The sequence below is a fragment of the Coturnix japonica genome, chromosome 17 (assembly GCF_054131305.1).
Source record: "Coturnix japonica strain WE chromosome 17, WE-NBRP24, whole genome shotgun sequence".
In the NCBI taxonomy this organism is placed as follows: Eukaryota; Metazoa; Chordata; class Aves; order Galliformes; family Phasianidae; genus Coturnix; species Coturnix japonica.
This window is the reverse complement of record NC_140679.1, coordinates 16,253,122-16,270,008: the sequence shown is the minus strand read 5'-3', so window position 1 is coordinate 16,270,008 and position 16,887 is coordinate 16,253,122. Positions and strand designations below refer to the sequence as shown.

Genomic DNA, 16,887 nt, shown 5'->3' with positions numbered 1-16,887 from the left:
CGCCCCCTGGCGGCCGGAGGCGGCGCCGCGTGACGAGCCGCTGCTTCCGGGCTCCGCCCGCCGGTCACGTGGTAGCCAAGATGGCGGCGCTCGCGGCGGTGCTGGCGCTGCTGTGTGTGTGTCTGTGTCCGTGTCCCGGCCGCTCCGGGGCCGCCGTCCCGCTGGTCATTTGGCACGGAATGGGTGAGCGGGGGGCGGCGCGGGGCGGGCGAGGGGGCGGCTGCGGCCTGACGGTCCTTCCCGCCCCATTCAGGTGACAGCTGCTGCAACCCGCTGAGCATGGGCTACATCCGAGAGCTCGTGCAGCGCGGGATCCCGGGCATCTACGTGCTGAACCTGCGCATCGGCCGCTCCACGGTGCAGGTACCGAGCGCACGGCCGCGGTGTGGGGCTATGGGCTACGGGCTATGAGCTATGGGCTATGGGCTATGGGCTATGGGCTATGGGCTATGGGCTGTGGGCTATCGGCTATGGGCTGTGGGCTGTGGGCTGTGGGCTATGAGCTATGGGCTATGGGCTGTGGGCTATGGGCTATGGGCTGTGGGCTGTGGGCTATGAGCTATGAGCTGTGGGCTATGGGCTATGGGCTATGAGCTATGGGCTATGGGCTATGGGCTGTGGGCTATCGGCTATGGGCTATGAGCTATCGGCTATGGGCTATGGGCTATGAGCTATGGGCTATGAGCTATGGGCTGTGGGCTATGGGGCTATGGGGCTATGGGCTATGGGCTATGGGCTATGAGCTATGGGCTGTGGGCTATGGGCTATGGGCTATCGCTGAGGGTTAATGAGCGGCTGGAGCCGCACACTGTCCTTCACACAGTGTCCTTCATAGTAACGTGCGCTGTGCGCTGTTTCCTGGGGCTGGGAGGGATTTGAGGCTGACATAGAAAACATGAAGGGGCTGAAATTGTGGAGGAGTTTGAGGACGTTCTGCTGCTCTGCGGGCAGGACAGGAGGGAGGCTGTGATGGGAAGCCTCACAGCTTCAGTTTCAATTCTGGCTCGTGAAGGTTAAGATCCTCTTTCACAAGCAGAGCTGTTAGACCGGTCTGCTTTCAGAGATTACAATGAGCCACTTTGAAGGTACAAGTTACAGTGTCTAACATGGCCAGTCTGTCAGGATGTGGAGAACAGCTTCTTCATGAACGTCAATGACCAAGTGACAGAGGTGTGCAGCCAACTCGCAAAGGACCCTCACCTGAAAGGAGGCTACAACGCAATGGGCTTCTCCCAAGGAGGCCAGTTCCTGTAAGTTTACGTTCCTGTTCTGGTTTCATTGTTTTTTCTGTTGGGTTTTAGTCTCATTTTAAACTTCTGAACTACGAAGTGGGTTTAAACAGACAAATCCTTCACAAAGGTGAGAGCGCCGCAAAGCAGACCAGAATCCAGAAGGAGAGTGTGTCAGGTTGTAGTTGTCTGTATTCTGCTCTATCAGGAAGGCACACGTCATCCATGTGTCTGGGCCCAGGCAGCAGCTGGCTGAGCGCTGTGAGCACAGCAGCAGCCATGGCCTGGCCACACCAGGCACTAACTCTGCTCCTTTCCCTTTCTGTGCAGGAGGGCAGTGGCCCAGAGGTGCCCTTCTCCTCCCATGTTCACTTTGATCTCCATTGGGGGGCAGCATCAAGGTAATGTTCTCTTCAGCTATCACAGCTCTTAACCATGGCTGAAGGGTGTGGGAGGCTTTTGTTGGTGGGAGGAATTATTTGTCCCTCTTCCTAAAAACTGACCGTATTCTACTAAGTTAAGCTGTCCCTTTGTTACCCAAATCCAGTGGTCTGCCTTGGTTAGCTGGGTACTTTATCTTCTGGCTTGGTCTTGCTTGACTGGCAACGAAAAGGGACGTTCATAAGCAGATGACTTCTTGTCTCAGCAGAATCCTTATATACTTACATACTAATCTGGAATTAGTTGTTTCTGGAGAACAGATTTCGAACTATCTGGCAAAGCCTTTGTGAAACTAAACCTTCAGGGTCACGGGGGTATTTTTCAATCAGTATCTGCAGGACTAAAAGCAACAAAGGAGGTGCTTTCTGAGGTAGATTAAAAGAGGCAGTAGGAAATGTAATTTAGGAGCTGTACAGTAAGGAGCATTTGGCAATGAATTTCATGTAGTCTCCTCTGGGAAGTTCCATGGCTCGAATCTATTTCTTTGTAGTGTAGGGTGCAGAATTGTAGGGAATCATCCTGAGACCCGCAGGGATCACAGCAAGCTGAATTCAGCTTGCCTGTATGCCCCCATTCTCCACAGCAATATCCTGAGTTCAAGAGCATCATCCATTATCTTTGTGTGCGATAGTGCCCAGGGGCAGGAGGGCTGTCTAATGAGATTGCAGGATTAAAGGCTTCCTGATTCCCTTGGTAATTCCTGCCACTTCTCTGTAAGATGTGGTTCTTTACCAGCTGGAGGGATTAAGGGATTTCTGTCTGGCTTGCTGAGATGTAACATGTCTTCGTACCTCAGGAGTGTATGGCTTTCCACGCTGTCCTGGTGAGAGCTCCCAAATCTGTGACTGGATCCGAAAGATGCTGGATCTGGGTGCCTACACACCAGCTATTCAAGAGCAGTGAGTACATTCCTCAGGCTACAGAGACAGGGACTGGGCCCAGGTGAGCAGCTCTGGGTTTCCAGTCTGATCTTTGATTTCTCCCTTCTCCAGCCTGGTACAAGCACAGTACTGGCACGATCCTTTGAAGGAGGAGGACTACAGAAAAAAGAGCATCTTTCTGGCTGACATAAATCAGGAGAGGGTAAGGACCTAACTGATGAATAAATGCTAGCAGGAGAACAGAAGCTTTAGTAGTGAGCTCCTTCATGTTTTGGTGAATTCCTTTGCTGGAGCTCAAAAGGAGTTTGTTTTTTTTGCCCTGCAGCCCAGGAATGTACAAAGTGTTTTCACTGATAAGATTCATGAATGAGATTTGTTCATGCCAAAGCAGTTCTTGTATTGCTGTGCTCTGTGGAAAGCTCTACCAAAGGCTCATTCTGACCTTCCAAGTGGACAACTCCTCTGAAGGGAAGGGAGGACCATTCCTTTTTTACAGCCTGGAAATAAGGCTGAATGCCACGAGCACAGCAAAGGGAGACTGAGCTTAGAAATTCACATTCCTGCATGTAAGGCTGGTGCAGTGCAGGATTTCATTTGTTGGTACTGAGTAAGTCGGAGCAGGCAGTTTCCCAACCTCTGTCTCCCTCAGTGGGTTTTTACTGATTTGGATCTTTCTGTCTTGCTTTCACTCAGGGCATCAATGAGACGTACAAGAAAAACCTGATGGCTTTGAAAAAGTTTGTGATGGTGAAATTTCTCAATGATACTATGGTTGACCCTCCGATCTCTGAGGTGAGGCAGTCAGGACAGATGTTGTTTTTGGTTGGCATTTTGGTTCTTCCTTGCTTGGTGAATAAGCCTCTTTGCCTGCTGGGAGCCCTACAGCAACTTTGGTTTTTTTTTGTTTTTAATTCTGACAGTGGTTTGGGTTTTACAAAAGTGGCCAAGCCAAGGACACCATTCCTTTGAAGGAGACCTTGCTGTACAAAGAGGTACGTTCTGCTCGGGAGTGTCTGCAGCTTTCACACTAAAGAATATTGTGTCCCCAGGACATTGAGGAGCTCTAACCCCCACAGCCTGGCTCTGCTCACCATCTCCACTGTTCATGCTTCTCTTCCTTCAGGACCACCTGGGGCTGCAGCAGATGGACAAAGCAGGAAAGCTGGTGTTCCTGGGGGTGGAAGGGGATCACCTGCACTTCACAGAAGAGTGGTTTTACACCCATATCCTCCCATTCCTCCAGTGAAGCTATGGGGAGGCACCTCATGGGAGCACTCAGGAGCATGTAGTTAATGCAGCTGCTACTGTGCAACAGTATTTTGTCTGTGGGTGATGTGGGAACAGTGGGATTGTGGTGGAGGGTTAATCTCTGCAGTGGCACCTGCAGCAAGAGACGAATTCACCCGGATGTAATTAGTTCCAGTTTGGGGGGGGGTAAAGCCTTGCACTAACTTTAAAGAACTAACTTTAAAGAACTCCACACCACCCCTATGTCTACTCCTGGTCTCAGAGCTGTGGTTGTGCTGGTGATGGTGAAATGATTGAGCTGCTTGAAAGGTTTAACAGTTGCATTCACAGCCTCTGTTGCCTGTTCCTCTGAAAAAACAATGGCAGTATTAATCAAAACTACTAGAGGAAGAATGCCATGTCTCTCAAATGGATAAGCAAACAGAATTACAAGGCTGTATGCAGAGGAAAGAGATAAGCATCTCCTTCACTGTGGGGGGGGAAGAAGACCACATTTAGGAGGTTAGGAGGGAAATTGAGGGTTTTAAACTAAGTGGGTATTAACAGCTTGAACTATTTTGCACTAATGACTTCTTTTAGGCACTTTGGTACTGCAACTGAAATCAATAAAGAACTTTAACCAACTAAAAAGAATAAAACCCAACCAGGGTGTGATTTGAAGACCACTGTCAGACTGATTCAAAGGGAGTCCCCTATGGTGCGAGTCATCCTCTGTGCAACATAGGAAGGGTCAGACAGCAACGGGCATCTCATCCTGCCTGAGCTCCTCCACGAGGTGGAAACAAGAGGCACCGTAATGAGCAAGTTGGCATTAACTTTATTCTATCTTCTGTATAATCTTACGTACATAAGAAAGGTTTTCTCACAAGCCTCAGGAGAAGACGAGTACAAGTCACAGGACAGTCTTAAAATAAAAAATTGCATATTTTTGTAAGTTTTGTCCTAGAGAAAGAGAACATTGACACTTTACAGAGGAAACGCATTTAAGATACGCTTATGCCACCCGAAGCGTTGGAAAAATGAAGGTCAAAGCATGTGCAGCTCCCTTTATGGGTCAATACAGTACTATGTCGTAGCTGCAGCTCTCTTTATTCCAGTGCTATGGAACAGAGGCTACAAGCTTCCATCAAAGTAAAGAGCCAAGCAACAGGGGAAAGGGGAGTCTGAGAAGATTCACCTATGGTGACTGATTGCAGATGAAGAAGAGAGCGATGAGCTGACTTGATCCCACTTGGGTAATTTACAATACTGCACGACTGACCCTGGAATGAAGGAAACCTTTTCCCCTGCAGGAGGGAACAGGTTCAGAACTGTCCTGGAAGACTGAACCTGAGTTCAGCTGATCAGAGCAGGAAGCCCCAGAGCAAAGACTCCCTTGAGAAAGTGGAGGGTTCATGGGAAGAGATGCTCAGCTCCAAATTACCAGCAAGACTGCTGGAGGGAAAAATGCAGTTACTCCTCCACAGTCTTCCTGTGGCACTGTTTAATAGAAAGCCTCCTGTCATGGCACAATCAGAAACACACTGAGCTAACAGGAATGATGAAAGGGAAATCCGAGTGCAATGCTATGGTCCAACTCCTCAGCCTTTGGTCCAACAAAACCATTCCCAGGTCCTGTAAAGCCATTTGTTGGTACAAAGATCTGGAATTGGCAGCTTCCAGGACCTTCTTCAGATATTTGCAATAGCAACCGTGTACTTCTGGACCCCAACAGACAGTATTTGTTAAAAGGGAACAACGTTCCTCTCACGTGATAAATTTCCTTGAAGGCAATACAAAAAAAAAAAGAAACCAAACAACCGAACAACACTGAAAGCCAACTGCCAGTACTGGCTTTGAAGTTCACCCAAAATCTGACGTGATCAAGTGGTGCAGTTAGATCAGACAAGGGAGGGGAAAAATAAACCTTCCTGCTAATAGATGTGGACAATACCTGACCCACCACCTACACCAAATCCCAGCCAGAGGTATTTCAGTGATGGCAGGCAGCCGTGTCTCTTGGGTAGAAAAGCAGTTTGAGAGCAGAAAGGTACAAGAAATCTAAGAGAATCATCTGAAAGCAGATTTGTCCCACAGCAGAGCCAGGGGAGGGCACGAGCCTTGGAGCTGTTCTGCTTAGCCAGCAATTTCTGTCACAGTGGTAACCAGCTTCTGACCATTCCACACTGTCTTGAACTGTTCTGGGACAGGGAATTCAGTCTGGAGAGTAAAAACAGAAATCTCTTGTCATGAATCTCCTTTTATGTCCAAGTCTTGTAACCACTCCCCCTGTTTTAGGAACTTGTTTTTTTATATATGTGTGATGTCCCCTCTTGTACCAACAAACACTTCCTGTTCTGCCTCCCCCCCCAGATCCTGAGGAAGATGCACATCTCACAAACAGTCACTGTAAAGAGAAATGACCCGATGTGCTGATTTTAGCATCTAATTGTCATTCACAACCTCCAAGCCTGGCATTAAATGGCGACTCCAGAATTGTCCCTCCAGACCTCATGGCAACTGTGGCATTCCCTGGAGGCCTCAGAGCAAGAATCGTGCCTTACCCCTCCCTCTAGCAGAGTTCTACAACTGATGTCAAAAATAACACTTACAAAGTCACCACCCTCAGTGGGAATAAGGACATTCATCTCTGATGACTTGGCACTGACAATTTCGCAGTCTAGGGAGTTCTTGCTCAGATACACGTGGCAGCCGTCTGTTTTGTTGATGGAGATCGTTGGCACTTTACCCATTACCTACAGAGTGATCAAAGGAGCAGATGATGAGCATGAGCTTGAACTGGACAACCATGTTCTTGGCACTTGCCTTCAAGGAAAAGGATTGACTCCTCCTGCCCCCCCACAGGCACACTGAACTCAAGTACTCCCACTACTGGCAAAAGTTTAAGGTTATTTCTAGTTCTGAACAAAACTAAATGAAAAACTGGGCAAGCTGCTCATCCCAACATCAAAACTGGCAGCAGAGTAATTCTACTGCTGACCTCCTCCTTTGGCATGCTGACTCTGTTGCCCACCTCACACAGACCTTTGTGTAAGTCACTGAAGCAGCTCAGTGAGGCACAGTTCAGCCCTTTCCTTTCCTGCCTCAGCTGCAGGGCAGTAGGACAGGTGGTTTTTTTTCCAATCTTTATACAGATGACTATTCTTATTCCAGAAATCCAGCTTCTCCCAGAAGCAGGTGCTACTGGTACCCTGTGCAGCAGTCACACTGCAGGCAGAGAGCAGGGCACAGACACTCACCTGAACTTTGATGTCCCTGCTGTTTATTATCTCTACGATGCCCACCACATCATCAAACACCAGACCGAGCTTCTTGCAGTTATCTGCAAAGACGAGACAGAGTAGCTCACAAAAAGGTTTTAGAGATGTAACCTTCTGCAAACAAAGCAGCATGCGAAAATACATTTTTCAGGGTTGCTCTACTTACCAAGGGTGATGGAGTTGATCTTGCCTTTGATTTGGAGTGTGCTATTTGTGCACTTGAAAACATATGCTACCTGCTTCAGTTCTGTGTCACTGATCACCAGGTTAGTGGCATTTTCCTGGTTTTCCTGGAAAGGGAGAGAAAATGCACCTTATTTTTAGAATGCAGACCAACTTATCAGCGTGCACAGCATGACAGTGGAGTTTCTTTAAAAGCAAACTGCACATAACATCAGGCTAATGCTTCTTACAAGAAAGGAGGCCCCCCTCCCCTGCTGCAAAGCTCTCATCCCTCCAATCCTCACGCTGATGCCAGGCACTCACCACTCTCCACTTCTTGCCTTCTAACTCTAGCAATGCAGGTTGCTTTGGAGAGGCTTTTTGGGAGGGATTAACACTACAGGCTGGTTTGGGAGAAGTGAAAGGCTTGGGTCCACTTCTTATAGGACCTCCTTGGTTCTTCAGTGCTGGATTCTTGTGGGTCTTCATATCATCTGAAACATGTCTTAAGCCTGCAAAAGAAATTCAGCCTGAGCTCCAGCTCTCCTCCAGTAATGCAGCTTCACAAACACTGGACATCAGTGATAAACACGATAACATTTTTTTAGAATGCAGTAAGTTTCTGAGGCTGGGCCTAATCTGAAGCCCAAGCACAAATGGAAAGCAAGTGAAAGAGGAAGCCAGAAACACTGACGCAGTACTAATGAGGATGCATTGCAGAACCAGGAGACCCTCACTGTTCTGCTCTACAGCTGGAAAAAGTCTTAAGCCAAGCACCCTACCTTTGTTCCTGTCTTGAATACGTTAACCAGGTAACACACAAAAAGGGTAAGTTTTATGCAGATATGAACAGGTATGAAATCACACCTTTTGTACTTGAGAAGGGCAGGCAACCAAAGAGCTCGCCATCTCCACCCCAGCTAGAGATCAATTTCTGCCTACACCTGACAGGATGAGGCTGAGAACACCAACTCAGATGGACTCCCTTTGTCCTTGTGAATTGCCTCAGGGCTGCTCTTGGCTGCCAGCCCCATGCTCAGACCAGATGCTGTTTTGTTCTGGGGAGTCTGCTTTCTAGAAGCAGGTATAGTCAGGGACAGCAGCAAATAGCCAGTCCTCAAGGCTACCTGGCACAGTATTCTTGCTTGCTGCTGCCACTTACCCGATGTGATGCCCTCTCCCCGATTGATCTGGGCGAAAAGCGCAGAGCGGGTGGCAGAGTCGTCAGCACCAGAGCTGGGCTGGGAGGGAGCAGGGGGGGGAGGAGGGCCAGGGGGAGGCGGTGCTGCTCCAGTGGGGGTCACGGATGGTGCTTTGGCCCCTTCTGTTGCCACAGGACCCTGTAAGAGGCCGGCATGAGGAAAAGTGATTGCACAAACTCGTATCTGCTGCAATAATCATGCAATACTCTAAGAAAAGGCCCCTGCAGGCCCAGTCAGCGCTTACCGTTTTGCTCCAAGTCAGCCCCGTGGTGTGATACTCTTTGATATAGGCCTGCAGCTCTGTCCAGATGCGCAGGTAAGCCTTTACCCAGTCCACTTGCTTTTTATCTCTGAGGATACAAGGAGATCATGAGGAGGCAGCAGGTGCATTTGCCATCACTGCTCAAGGACTAGACAGATCATTATATATCTGCCTCAGCTGGGCCAGCACAGCAGTCTCACACCTCCAGCATTGAGTTCTAGCCTCAGTATTCATCTTGCACTTGCAGGCAAAAGGCTGCAGGCCTGCTCTGCACTGTAACCCATTTAAATTGAGGGGTCTGATGACTCTAACAAGACCCATACCCAAGACAAGACTTGATCCCTGGGAAGTAGTCCAGCCACCAAATAATGCTGAGACAAGAACAACAATACAGTGCACAGCCAGAGATTCCAGCTGCAATCTGAATGCAAGGAATTCTGACTTTGAGGATTAGGAACGAACATTTAGGTGAGGTTTTACAAATACACCCCACCTTTAAAAAAGAAGAATGAATTTAAAACCAAGGTAGCTCTGTTAGCTACCAGAACAGCCCCTGCATGCTCTGTTAGCTGTGTTCAGAGATGCTTTTAAGAGAAAAGGTGAACTTACACATCCTTGTACTCCTTAAGGATACGGTTGGTATAAAACATGGCAGCATCAGTCATTTCCTTTACGTAAGGACCAGGCTTTGGAGACTAAAGAAGAACAGACATATTGGTATGAAGCAGCTGAGGTAGCTGGCTCACTGAGCAGCCAGGCTGTTCCCAACAGCCCGCTTCCCACTGCATTTCTTACCATGGCCACCCAGCCCAGGGCTGGGATGCTCTCACTGACTGCTGATAAGTGATTGAACTGTTTGCTGCCACGGTTCTTCTCTCTTAAATTCTGCACCATCTGGATTTGCTCTGAAATTGGTTTCAGAAGCGTTGAAAAGACGTTCTGCAAGGCAAGAGAGACAATAACAATTGAGAACACTGGTATTGTCCTGGGAGCTGCACACCTTTATGGTTGATTCTGCTGAGATGACATTCAGAAGAAGACTAATGGGCCTAAGCTGTGGTTGCAGCCCCTGCCCAGGTTTGACCCTCCCCACAAGCTGAGTGTGGTCCCACAGCCCAGCTTCTCCAGGGCTGAAGTCATTGCTCCCGACTGGATTGGTTCTATGGGAGCACGCCAAGAACTGTGACTCATGTGCAATCCAAGAAACACTGACAAAGCTTGTTAGTAACAGGGACAGAAATAGCATTTGCCTTTCCAGTGTTCTTTTGTTCTAAGACAGTTTGTCAGATGTTTCCTCTCCTTCATGAACCCTTAAAGAAAGCAGGTGCTATGTGGACTTTTGCAGTTTGAGATTTGCAGCCTGCGTTACAATAGGAGTCACATGAGATTCTCAACTCATCCTATCAACTTCAGAATTCAAGTTACTTCTCAAGTCAATCCCAGCCTTCAGTACTTGAATGATAAGGATAGTTTCTGAATGCTGTTCACCTGGAGAACTGAATACAAGTGCTTACAAGACCTCTGAGGTCAGAGTAGAGCAGCCAATTGCACATTTTCAGTTACATTTTACAGTGAATAGAAAAGTATCACAGCTACCTCGATGTAACTGAAGCAGCTATGACTGAGCCAGATAACAACTGCAAAGAAAAGCAAGGTGGGATCCTGTTGCTTGGGAAAAACAGTTCTCAGAAAGGAAAAGCCACTGCACTCAGAATCAAATTCTCAGTCACACATCCTGCTGAGAGCTAACAGCCTAGTGTTAAATTACTTGCTAAGCAGAAATCAATCCTAAAAGCCTGGCTATTATTCAGAAAACATTCAAGAGTAACAAGTGTCTGTTCTACTTCAGAAGGAGTTTCATGCCTGAAGCATCACATAATGAAAAGCACACTACTGAGATCCCACTACAGCTCTTGTCTGGTTTGCATCTTAGGGAACAGTGATTGCCACAGTGTTGGTGCCAGGTGAAACCTGAGAGGGGCAGAAGCAGTGAGATAATATCCACATGTTGCTCAGTCAGCTACAGAGAGCTTGTTGCTTTCATCTGTGGAAAATGCCAGCTCTGTAGCTCTACACATCAGCCTTCAGAATTCTGCCCAGTACTGGGTGAGCACCCACAACAGTTCACACCTTCAACAACTCCTGCCTTATGGATCTAAGTGTCTCCAGTCCTCTGGTTCCTCTTCTGGAGGACCTGGAATGTCCCGACTTCTCCTACAACTGCAGTCATCCTGTGCTCTCAAGTAAGGGCACACAAGGTGTGATTTCCCAGACCTACCTCCGATGGCTGCTGATGTTGAGATGCTGTCACCAGAAGAGACCTCTCAGTCATAAAACCTGCATGAACCATCTCAGCCTGAGAATAAAGAGAAACATGAGAGAGCTTCCATTCTCTCCAGCATAACACCGCCAGATTTTCGAGCTCCCACTGCCCCTTCCTTCTAGTTTACAAGAAGGCAGTTATGCTGTCCCAGACACTAGGAAGCAAAAGGAGATAAGGCATTAGCGACCTAGTGGTCCACAGAGCTGCCATAATTTATCCAAAAACCATGTTGTAGCCTAGGCCAGATCATCCCTCTGCCTTTCTTCTGATTGTGAAGGCACACACATGATCTGTTCTTCAATTTGATAATGCATTCTTGGAGACAACTATCTTCAGGGAAAGCTGATGGGAACTGAGCAGCTCTCCGGGTGGGCAGCACACAGGCATCCTACAAGCACAGACCAAGACCTGTGAGGAGAACCACGTACTCAGCACCCGGAGAGTTCACAGTATTTTATTCATCTTCAGTGTGGGTAACGACCCTCTGGAGGTTATCTGGGCATCCATCTTGAATCCTCAGGGATGACTAACATCTGACAACACAGAGCTAAATGACAGAGGGAGAAGAAAATGATTCCTTACATGCTTCTGCACATCCCCACCAACTTCTTTGCTGATGTTGATGTATTCAGCTACTGGGCCAGACAGAATGGCATCGAAAGCCTGCACGTACTGAGCCACTCCTGCAGAGAACAGCACAGATATCAGCACATGGCTCACAGAGCACCCGCATCCATTTCATTCTCACACACTTCAACTGAACCTTTTGGAGCTGCACCGAGTGCAGGCAGTGGGTGCAGCCCAACATGCAGCTGGGCACAGGCAAAGGAAGTGCTGCAGTGGTAGGAAGCTGCTGTTGGGGCCAGACGGTAACCACAGGCTCTCAGCTCTTGCACAGTAACCTCCACTAAACTCACTTCCTCTCGCACCCGCAGCTCCTGCAGCAGCCCCTGCACACACCCCATGGGCACTGCCCACTGCAGCACATCCCACCGAGGCCCAGCACTGTGCTGATGCTCAGGGGGGTACTCGGCAGCCATGGGACTCACCCAGGGAAGATCCATCTCCACACATGCCAGGCCCTTGGCACACCGTCTCCAGGCGCTCCACAGCCCTCTCCAGCCGTTCCACCAGCCGCTCCATTGCTGCGATGTCCTCAACCTGCACAGACAGACTGTGGTTATTCACATCCTTGATGGTACAAAACTGTACGCCGAGTGTTGGAAAGGGCTCAGCAGCAGCCTGTGACTCTGCGATATAAACCTTCCAGCTCCAGAGGAATTTCTACATCCCAGTGACAGACAGACGCTCACATCAGCAGGGATGTTTGGATTATGTGATGGCTGTGCACATGGCTGCTTTATATTGCCACAGCTGCTCCTTAATGGCTATATTGTTCCTGTTGCACTGCACAAGCCTGTTAACCTTATAAGGATATTAACGTTTACACCTTCTAACCTGCATTCGCACCACCCAATAAAGCAAAGGTCTGTGCAGAATCTCAGTGCAGCTGGTTATTGGCCAAAGTCCCACTCACAGCAAATCAAATCAAGGATGAGTGCTTACCAGGGAGCAGTTTGTAGCTCCCCAGGGTTTCAATTCTGCAAATGCGCCTGCAGGGACCCGGAGCCCTGAATGCCTCCACAGAGCACTTACAGCTCCTGCATTGATGCTGCACAGCACTGGCGTGTGGCACAAGCTGCCCTGGCAGCACCGAGGTGAGCAGCTGCCATTGCTGAGATAGCAGAGCTGCTTCCACAGCAGTTTGCCCCTGTCTGTGCTCCCACCAAAGGCTTTGGCATCTGAACCGCAGCATCTACCCTGCAAACACTGCACAGGAAAGTGACTTAGACACAGAAATCATCTGAGGCTTCTCATCTGGAAAAGTCTGAAGTGTAATATAAACTTTCCATTAAATTCTGCTTTGTAAAGACTGCATGGAGGAGCACGGCAAGACACCCTCCGAGCACACTAATGCGCAGGGAATGCAGGGAGGGAACAGCAACTCACCAACCACGTTTTTATCTTATCGTGACTCTGTGGAAATATTTTACAATGTGAATCACCGCTGTGGCCAGAACTCGGCTTCCTTCTGTCTACAGCAGCCTGAGAAAGCTCAGCCCTGCCTGAGGAAGGTCTCCCCAGCCCAAGAGGAAGGCAGAGCTATCAGGCAGTGCTACCCAGCTGAGCTCAGAACTCCCTCGGAGCCTCGACCTGCAGTTCTAACACTGCTTTGCTTCTGCTCACAAGCCGTGGTCACAGACCGAACCTGCCACCACAGCAGTGAGCTCCCAGAGGAGGACAGCAGCGTTCTGCCCCTCACGACAGCGAGCCAGGGTGGCTGCTCTGCGTCAAACTGGACAGCAGCCTCTGGAGGGATTCCAGATGCATCAAGTTTAGAGAGGCTGGAACTTGTGGGCGGTCACCCGTATAGCTGGCGGTAATGAATACTTCTTTTTTTAACTCTGTACGATGCAGAAATCCTGACCGCAGAACCAGCAGCACCCTGCATCCAGAACCAGGTTCATGTCTGCAGGTGGGAGTGCAAACAACAGCAGGGCTCTGCTCCCCCTCCTTCAAGCTTAAGGAAGAGCTTTTTCCCCAAAAAAGTGACCACTGAGGAAGCTCTCCACGCCTTGAGAGCACAGCAGGACGCGGCACACAGCAGCGTCGGGAAGGACAACAGGTTCACAGAGCGCTGGGCACACAAAGCTGCTATTCTGCACCACTGATCCCCACCACATTCCACGCCAGTCTCTAATCTGATCAGCCCCATTACCGAGTCTCAAACTGCAATTCAAATCGGGATTACAACCACTAAGTCCAGACGGAGAGCAGCTTCCTGCCCCAGCAATAAAACACGCTGCTGCAACGAGCGCAGAGTGTAAATTCGAGATACTCTGTTGGGATTAAGGTCCCTTAGAAAGAGTTCCTCGAAGTCCTGGTTCCTGCCATTAGACACGTCTGTCCTGCACCTCGGCTGGGTCGCCCTGATGGAGGCCATGAGCCCACAGCACTCAGTGCCAGCTCTGCAGACCTGCCACTGCCTGGCATATGGCGAAATCACTTCCATCTTTAGTGGGCACTATTAAAGCAACTTGGGAGATAAATCATTTGATAAAGGGGCTGGGAGGTCAGAGCTACGTGCAGGCAGCTACACCATCACTCTTCACGCATCCATCCTGCCTTACCCTCACTGTGCTCTGTAGATGCTCCTTTGATCTACATACCCAGCCCGGGTGAAATAAAGAGGTTCCGCCCCACAGACAAGAGCCTGACTGATATCAGGAACCAGAAAATGCAATCCAGAGAGGGCAACATTTACTGAGGGGAAAAAATAAATAAACCACAAACAGATCTGAGGGGAAAAAATAAATAAACCACAAACAGATCTGCTTGGGCAGCACCTGAACAGCAATGAAACCATTGGGAATACAGAGGAATTTGTCAGTAAGTGACAAACTGACTTCACAGTGCTCAGCACACACAGCAGGATCTCAGCAGCCGTCCTCAAAGAGGAAGCTGAGACAGCGATCACATCTGAGTCATTTCTGCTCTGAGCTGTTCCATGCCCAGAAAAGGGAAAGGCTGCAGAGCTGTGCCATGCAGGGACAGAGCACACAGACGGCAGCGGAGTTCAGCTGAATCCCCAACTCCTGAGGCTGCAATGCAGGCTCTAAATCCAGGTCTTGTTTAAATTCAATTGAACTTTGACTGTCAATGGGGTGGAAGCAATGGACTCGCAGCAGACACGCATTTCACCCTGCTGCAGAATGTTTATTAATCTGCATAGCGCGTTTGGTTAATTTATTAGCTAATCTTTACTTTCTCCCAGGCTTGGGAACATGGTTTGCAGCACACTGCACAGCACGCAAGCTTTCATCAACAACAAGAACGCATTGTAAACCAACCCCGGCAATAAAGAGGCTCCTTTTCTTTGGTAAAAACATCACAGCCAATCCCTGCACAAACCCTGACGAGGAGTTTCCTGTTTAGAGCCCACCCGGGGGTCAGCGCAGCCCCCGGCATCCAGCGGGAGCTCAGAGGAACAGCAGGGGCTGAACCCGGCCTGATGGAGCCACAAAGTGCAGCCCCAGAGCCCAGAGCCCAGAGCCCAGAGCCCAGAGCCCAGAGCCCAGAGCCCAGCCCACGGGGCAGCACAAGCAGCGCTGTCAGCAACACGACTCTGCAGCTACTTCCTGCTCTGCAGGCAGAGATGGGAGAACTAAATTAGGAACATCCCACGGCTTATTCTGGGCTGACACTGGAATATCTCAGGGGATCGGCTGCCGGGTGACTCCCAGCCTTTACATCTTCCAAAACAACAAACGGGTTTTTTCCTCGAGCCGCTCAGCTCAGAACGGCGGCTCCTCAATGCAGCAGCGCAGGGTGCAGCCCCACGGTACACGGTGAGCACGGAGCGACCCGAGGCCGCACAGCAGCAGCTGCTGGCGGCACGGAAGGGCCGGTACCGGGTACCGGGTGCTGCCGCGTCCAAGAAGCCAAAACCGGCTCAAAGAATTCGGCCGGAGCCGATCTGAACTGTCACAAACAACCGATCCTCCCGAGCTCGTTACAAACGGGACGGACACGGGGACACCCGCGGCCTGCGACCCTCGGGCCGCTGCACAGAATTGCCCGGGGACGCGGGGAGGGATCCGTGATGGGCACGGGAACACGGGGAGCAGCGGGAGACGGGAACGGGGGGGGAAGGAGGGGACAGGAAAGGAAAGGAGGGAGGAGGAGGGGACAGGAGGGGAGCGCCGCCGCCCCGCAGTACCGAGTTGCGGCGCCCCGGGGCCGAGGGCAGCGGCCGGGACCGGAGGCAGCTGCAGGGCGGGGCTGCGGGGCGGGGCGGCAGAACAACGCCTGGGGGAACCGTGACCGACCACCCCGCACGGACACAGCGACCGGCACGGCCTGCACAGCGCCCCGCCCAACGCCGCACCGAGACACAGATGAGGCGGCGGCACCGGACCGGACCCGCCCCGTTCCGTTCCATTCCGTTCCATTCCCTCCGTCCGTCCCTCACTCTCTCACTCACCTCCCGCTGTCCCTCCGCCGCCGCCGCCCAGCTCCCCCCGCACCCGCCGCTTCCGGCCCCCGCCCCGCGCACCGGAAGTGCGCACGGCCCGGCGCGGCGCGAGGAGGAGGGAGGAGCCTCGGGCGTCGGCGGGCTGCGATTGGCTGAGGAGAGAGGGGCGGGAGGATGGGCGGGGGGCGGAGCCAATAGGGAGCGTCCCCGTGGGGGCGGGGCCGCGGTTGCAGCGGGCGCGGTGCGACGCCGGCGGTGCTGCCCCCTGTTGTGCTGCCCCCTGTTGTGCTGCCCCTGTTCGTTCCGGGTCACACCGACCCTCAGCTCCGCTCCGCCCAAGGCCGCTGGGCGCCGCCCGCTGCTCATTACCGCTGTTCCCTTTGTGTGCCCGGCTGTCCGCACTCAGCCCGACTCCGCCGGTCTCCGCCCCGCGGCCGCTCCGGTCCCGGCTCCCCGTGTCGGTTCGGCTCCGCACGGTCCCGTTGCTCAGCCCGGCGGTCCCGGCCGCTCTGCGCTCATTTCCCCCCGTCTCTTCCCTTACAGCCCCCACAGCAGCGCTGCTCACAGCCATGACCGGCTGCACGGCGGCCTCGAGCTGCCGGTGCTGCGGACAAAGCCCAGACGGAGCCTCCCGCTCCTCCCGCCCCGCTGGGCTGCAATGGGAGCACACGGCAGCCCCGGCCCGTGTCCCTGCTCCTGTTGTTTGAGGCTCATTCCCATCCCTTGTAGCTGGAAGTGGAACAGAACTGAGCCCCGTGCACGGAGGGACTTTGGCTCGGAGCCGCCTTCAATCGCGTTTGACAAACAAACGGCAGCACCACGGGGACAGCACAGGGCGCACAGC

The 16,887-nt window shown here is 51.3% G+C and overlaps 2 protein-coding genes across 4 annotated transcripts; one reads left to right on the top strand and one right to left on the bottom strand.

Moving 5' to 3' along the window:
* The first annotated feature begins 73 nt into the window (after positions 1-73).
* Positions 74-4,437, top strand: PPT1 (palmitoyl-protein thioesterase 1). Of its 2 annotated transcripts, none has more exons than XM_015883510.3 (9): positions 74-183; positions 254-363; positions 1,123-1,250; positions 1,560-1,630; positions 2,467-2,569; positions 2,663-2,753; positions 3,245-3,343; positions 3,472-3,543; positions 3,675-4,437. In XM_015883510.3, the coding sequence occupies exons 1-9, from the start codon at positions 81-83 to the stop codon at positions 3,795-3,797; spliced, it is 900 nt and encodes a 299-aa protein (XP_015738996.2). In that variant the 5' UTR covers positions 74-80; the 3' UTR covers positions 3,798-4,437. The 2 variants fall into 2 exon arrangements, with proteins under 2 accessions (XP_015738996.2, XP_085374730.1); XM_085518604.1 differs by having other exon boundaries at positions 1,115-1,250.
* A 159-nt stretch (positions 4,438-4,596) lies between these two features.
* Positions 4,597-16,113, bottom strand: CAP1 (cyclase associated actin cytoskeleton regulatory protein 1). 2 transcript variants are annotated; one of them, XM_015883512.3, is made up of 13 exons: positions 16,053-16,113; positions 12,058-12,169; positions 11,591-11,691; positions 10,964-11,041; positions 9,481-9,624; positions 9,295-9,380; positions 8,668-8,773; positions 8,384-8,561; positions 7,546-7,733; positions 7,226-7,349; positions 7,039-7,121; positions 6,391-6,534; positions 4,597-5,998 (listed from the first exon to the last, which is right to left on the bottom strand). In XM_015883512.3, exons 2-13 carry the CDS (start codon positions 12,149-12,151, stop codon positions 5,915-5,917), a joined length of 1,410 nt encoding a protein of 469 aa, XP_015738998.1. In that variant the 5' UTR covers positions 12,152-12,169; positions 16,053-16,113; the 3' UTR covers positions 4,597-5,914. The 2 variants fall into 2 exon arrangements, with proteins under 2 accessions (XP_015738998.1, XP_085374720.1); XM_085518594.1 differs by lacking the exon at positions 16,053-16,113 and adding an exon at positions 12,272-12,389.
* Positions 16,114-16,887: the final 774 nt, after the last annotated feature.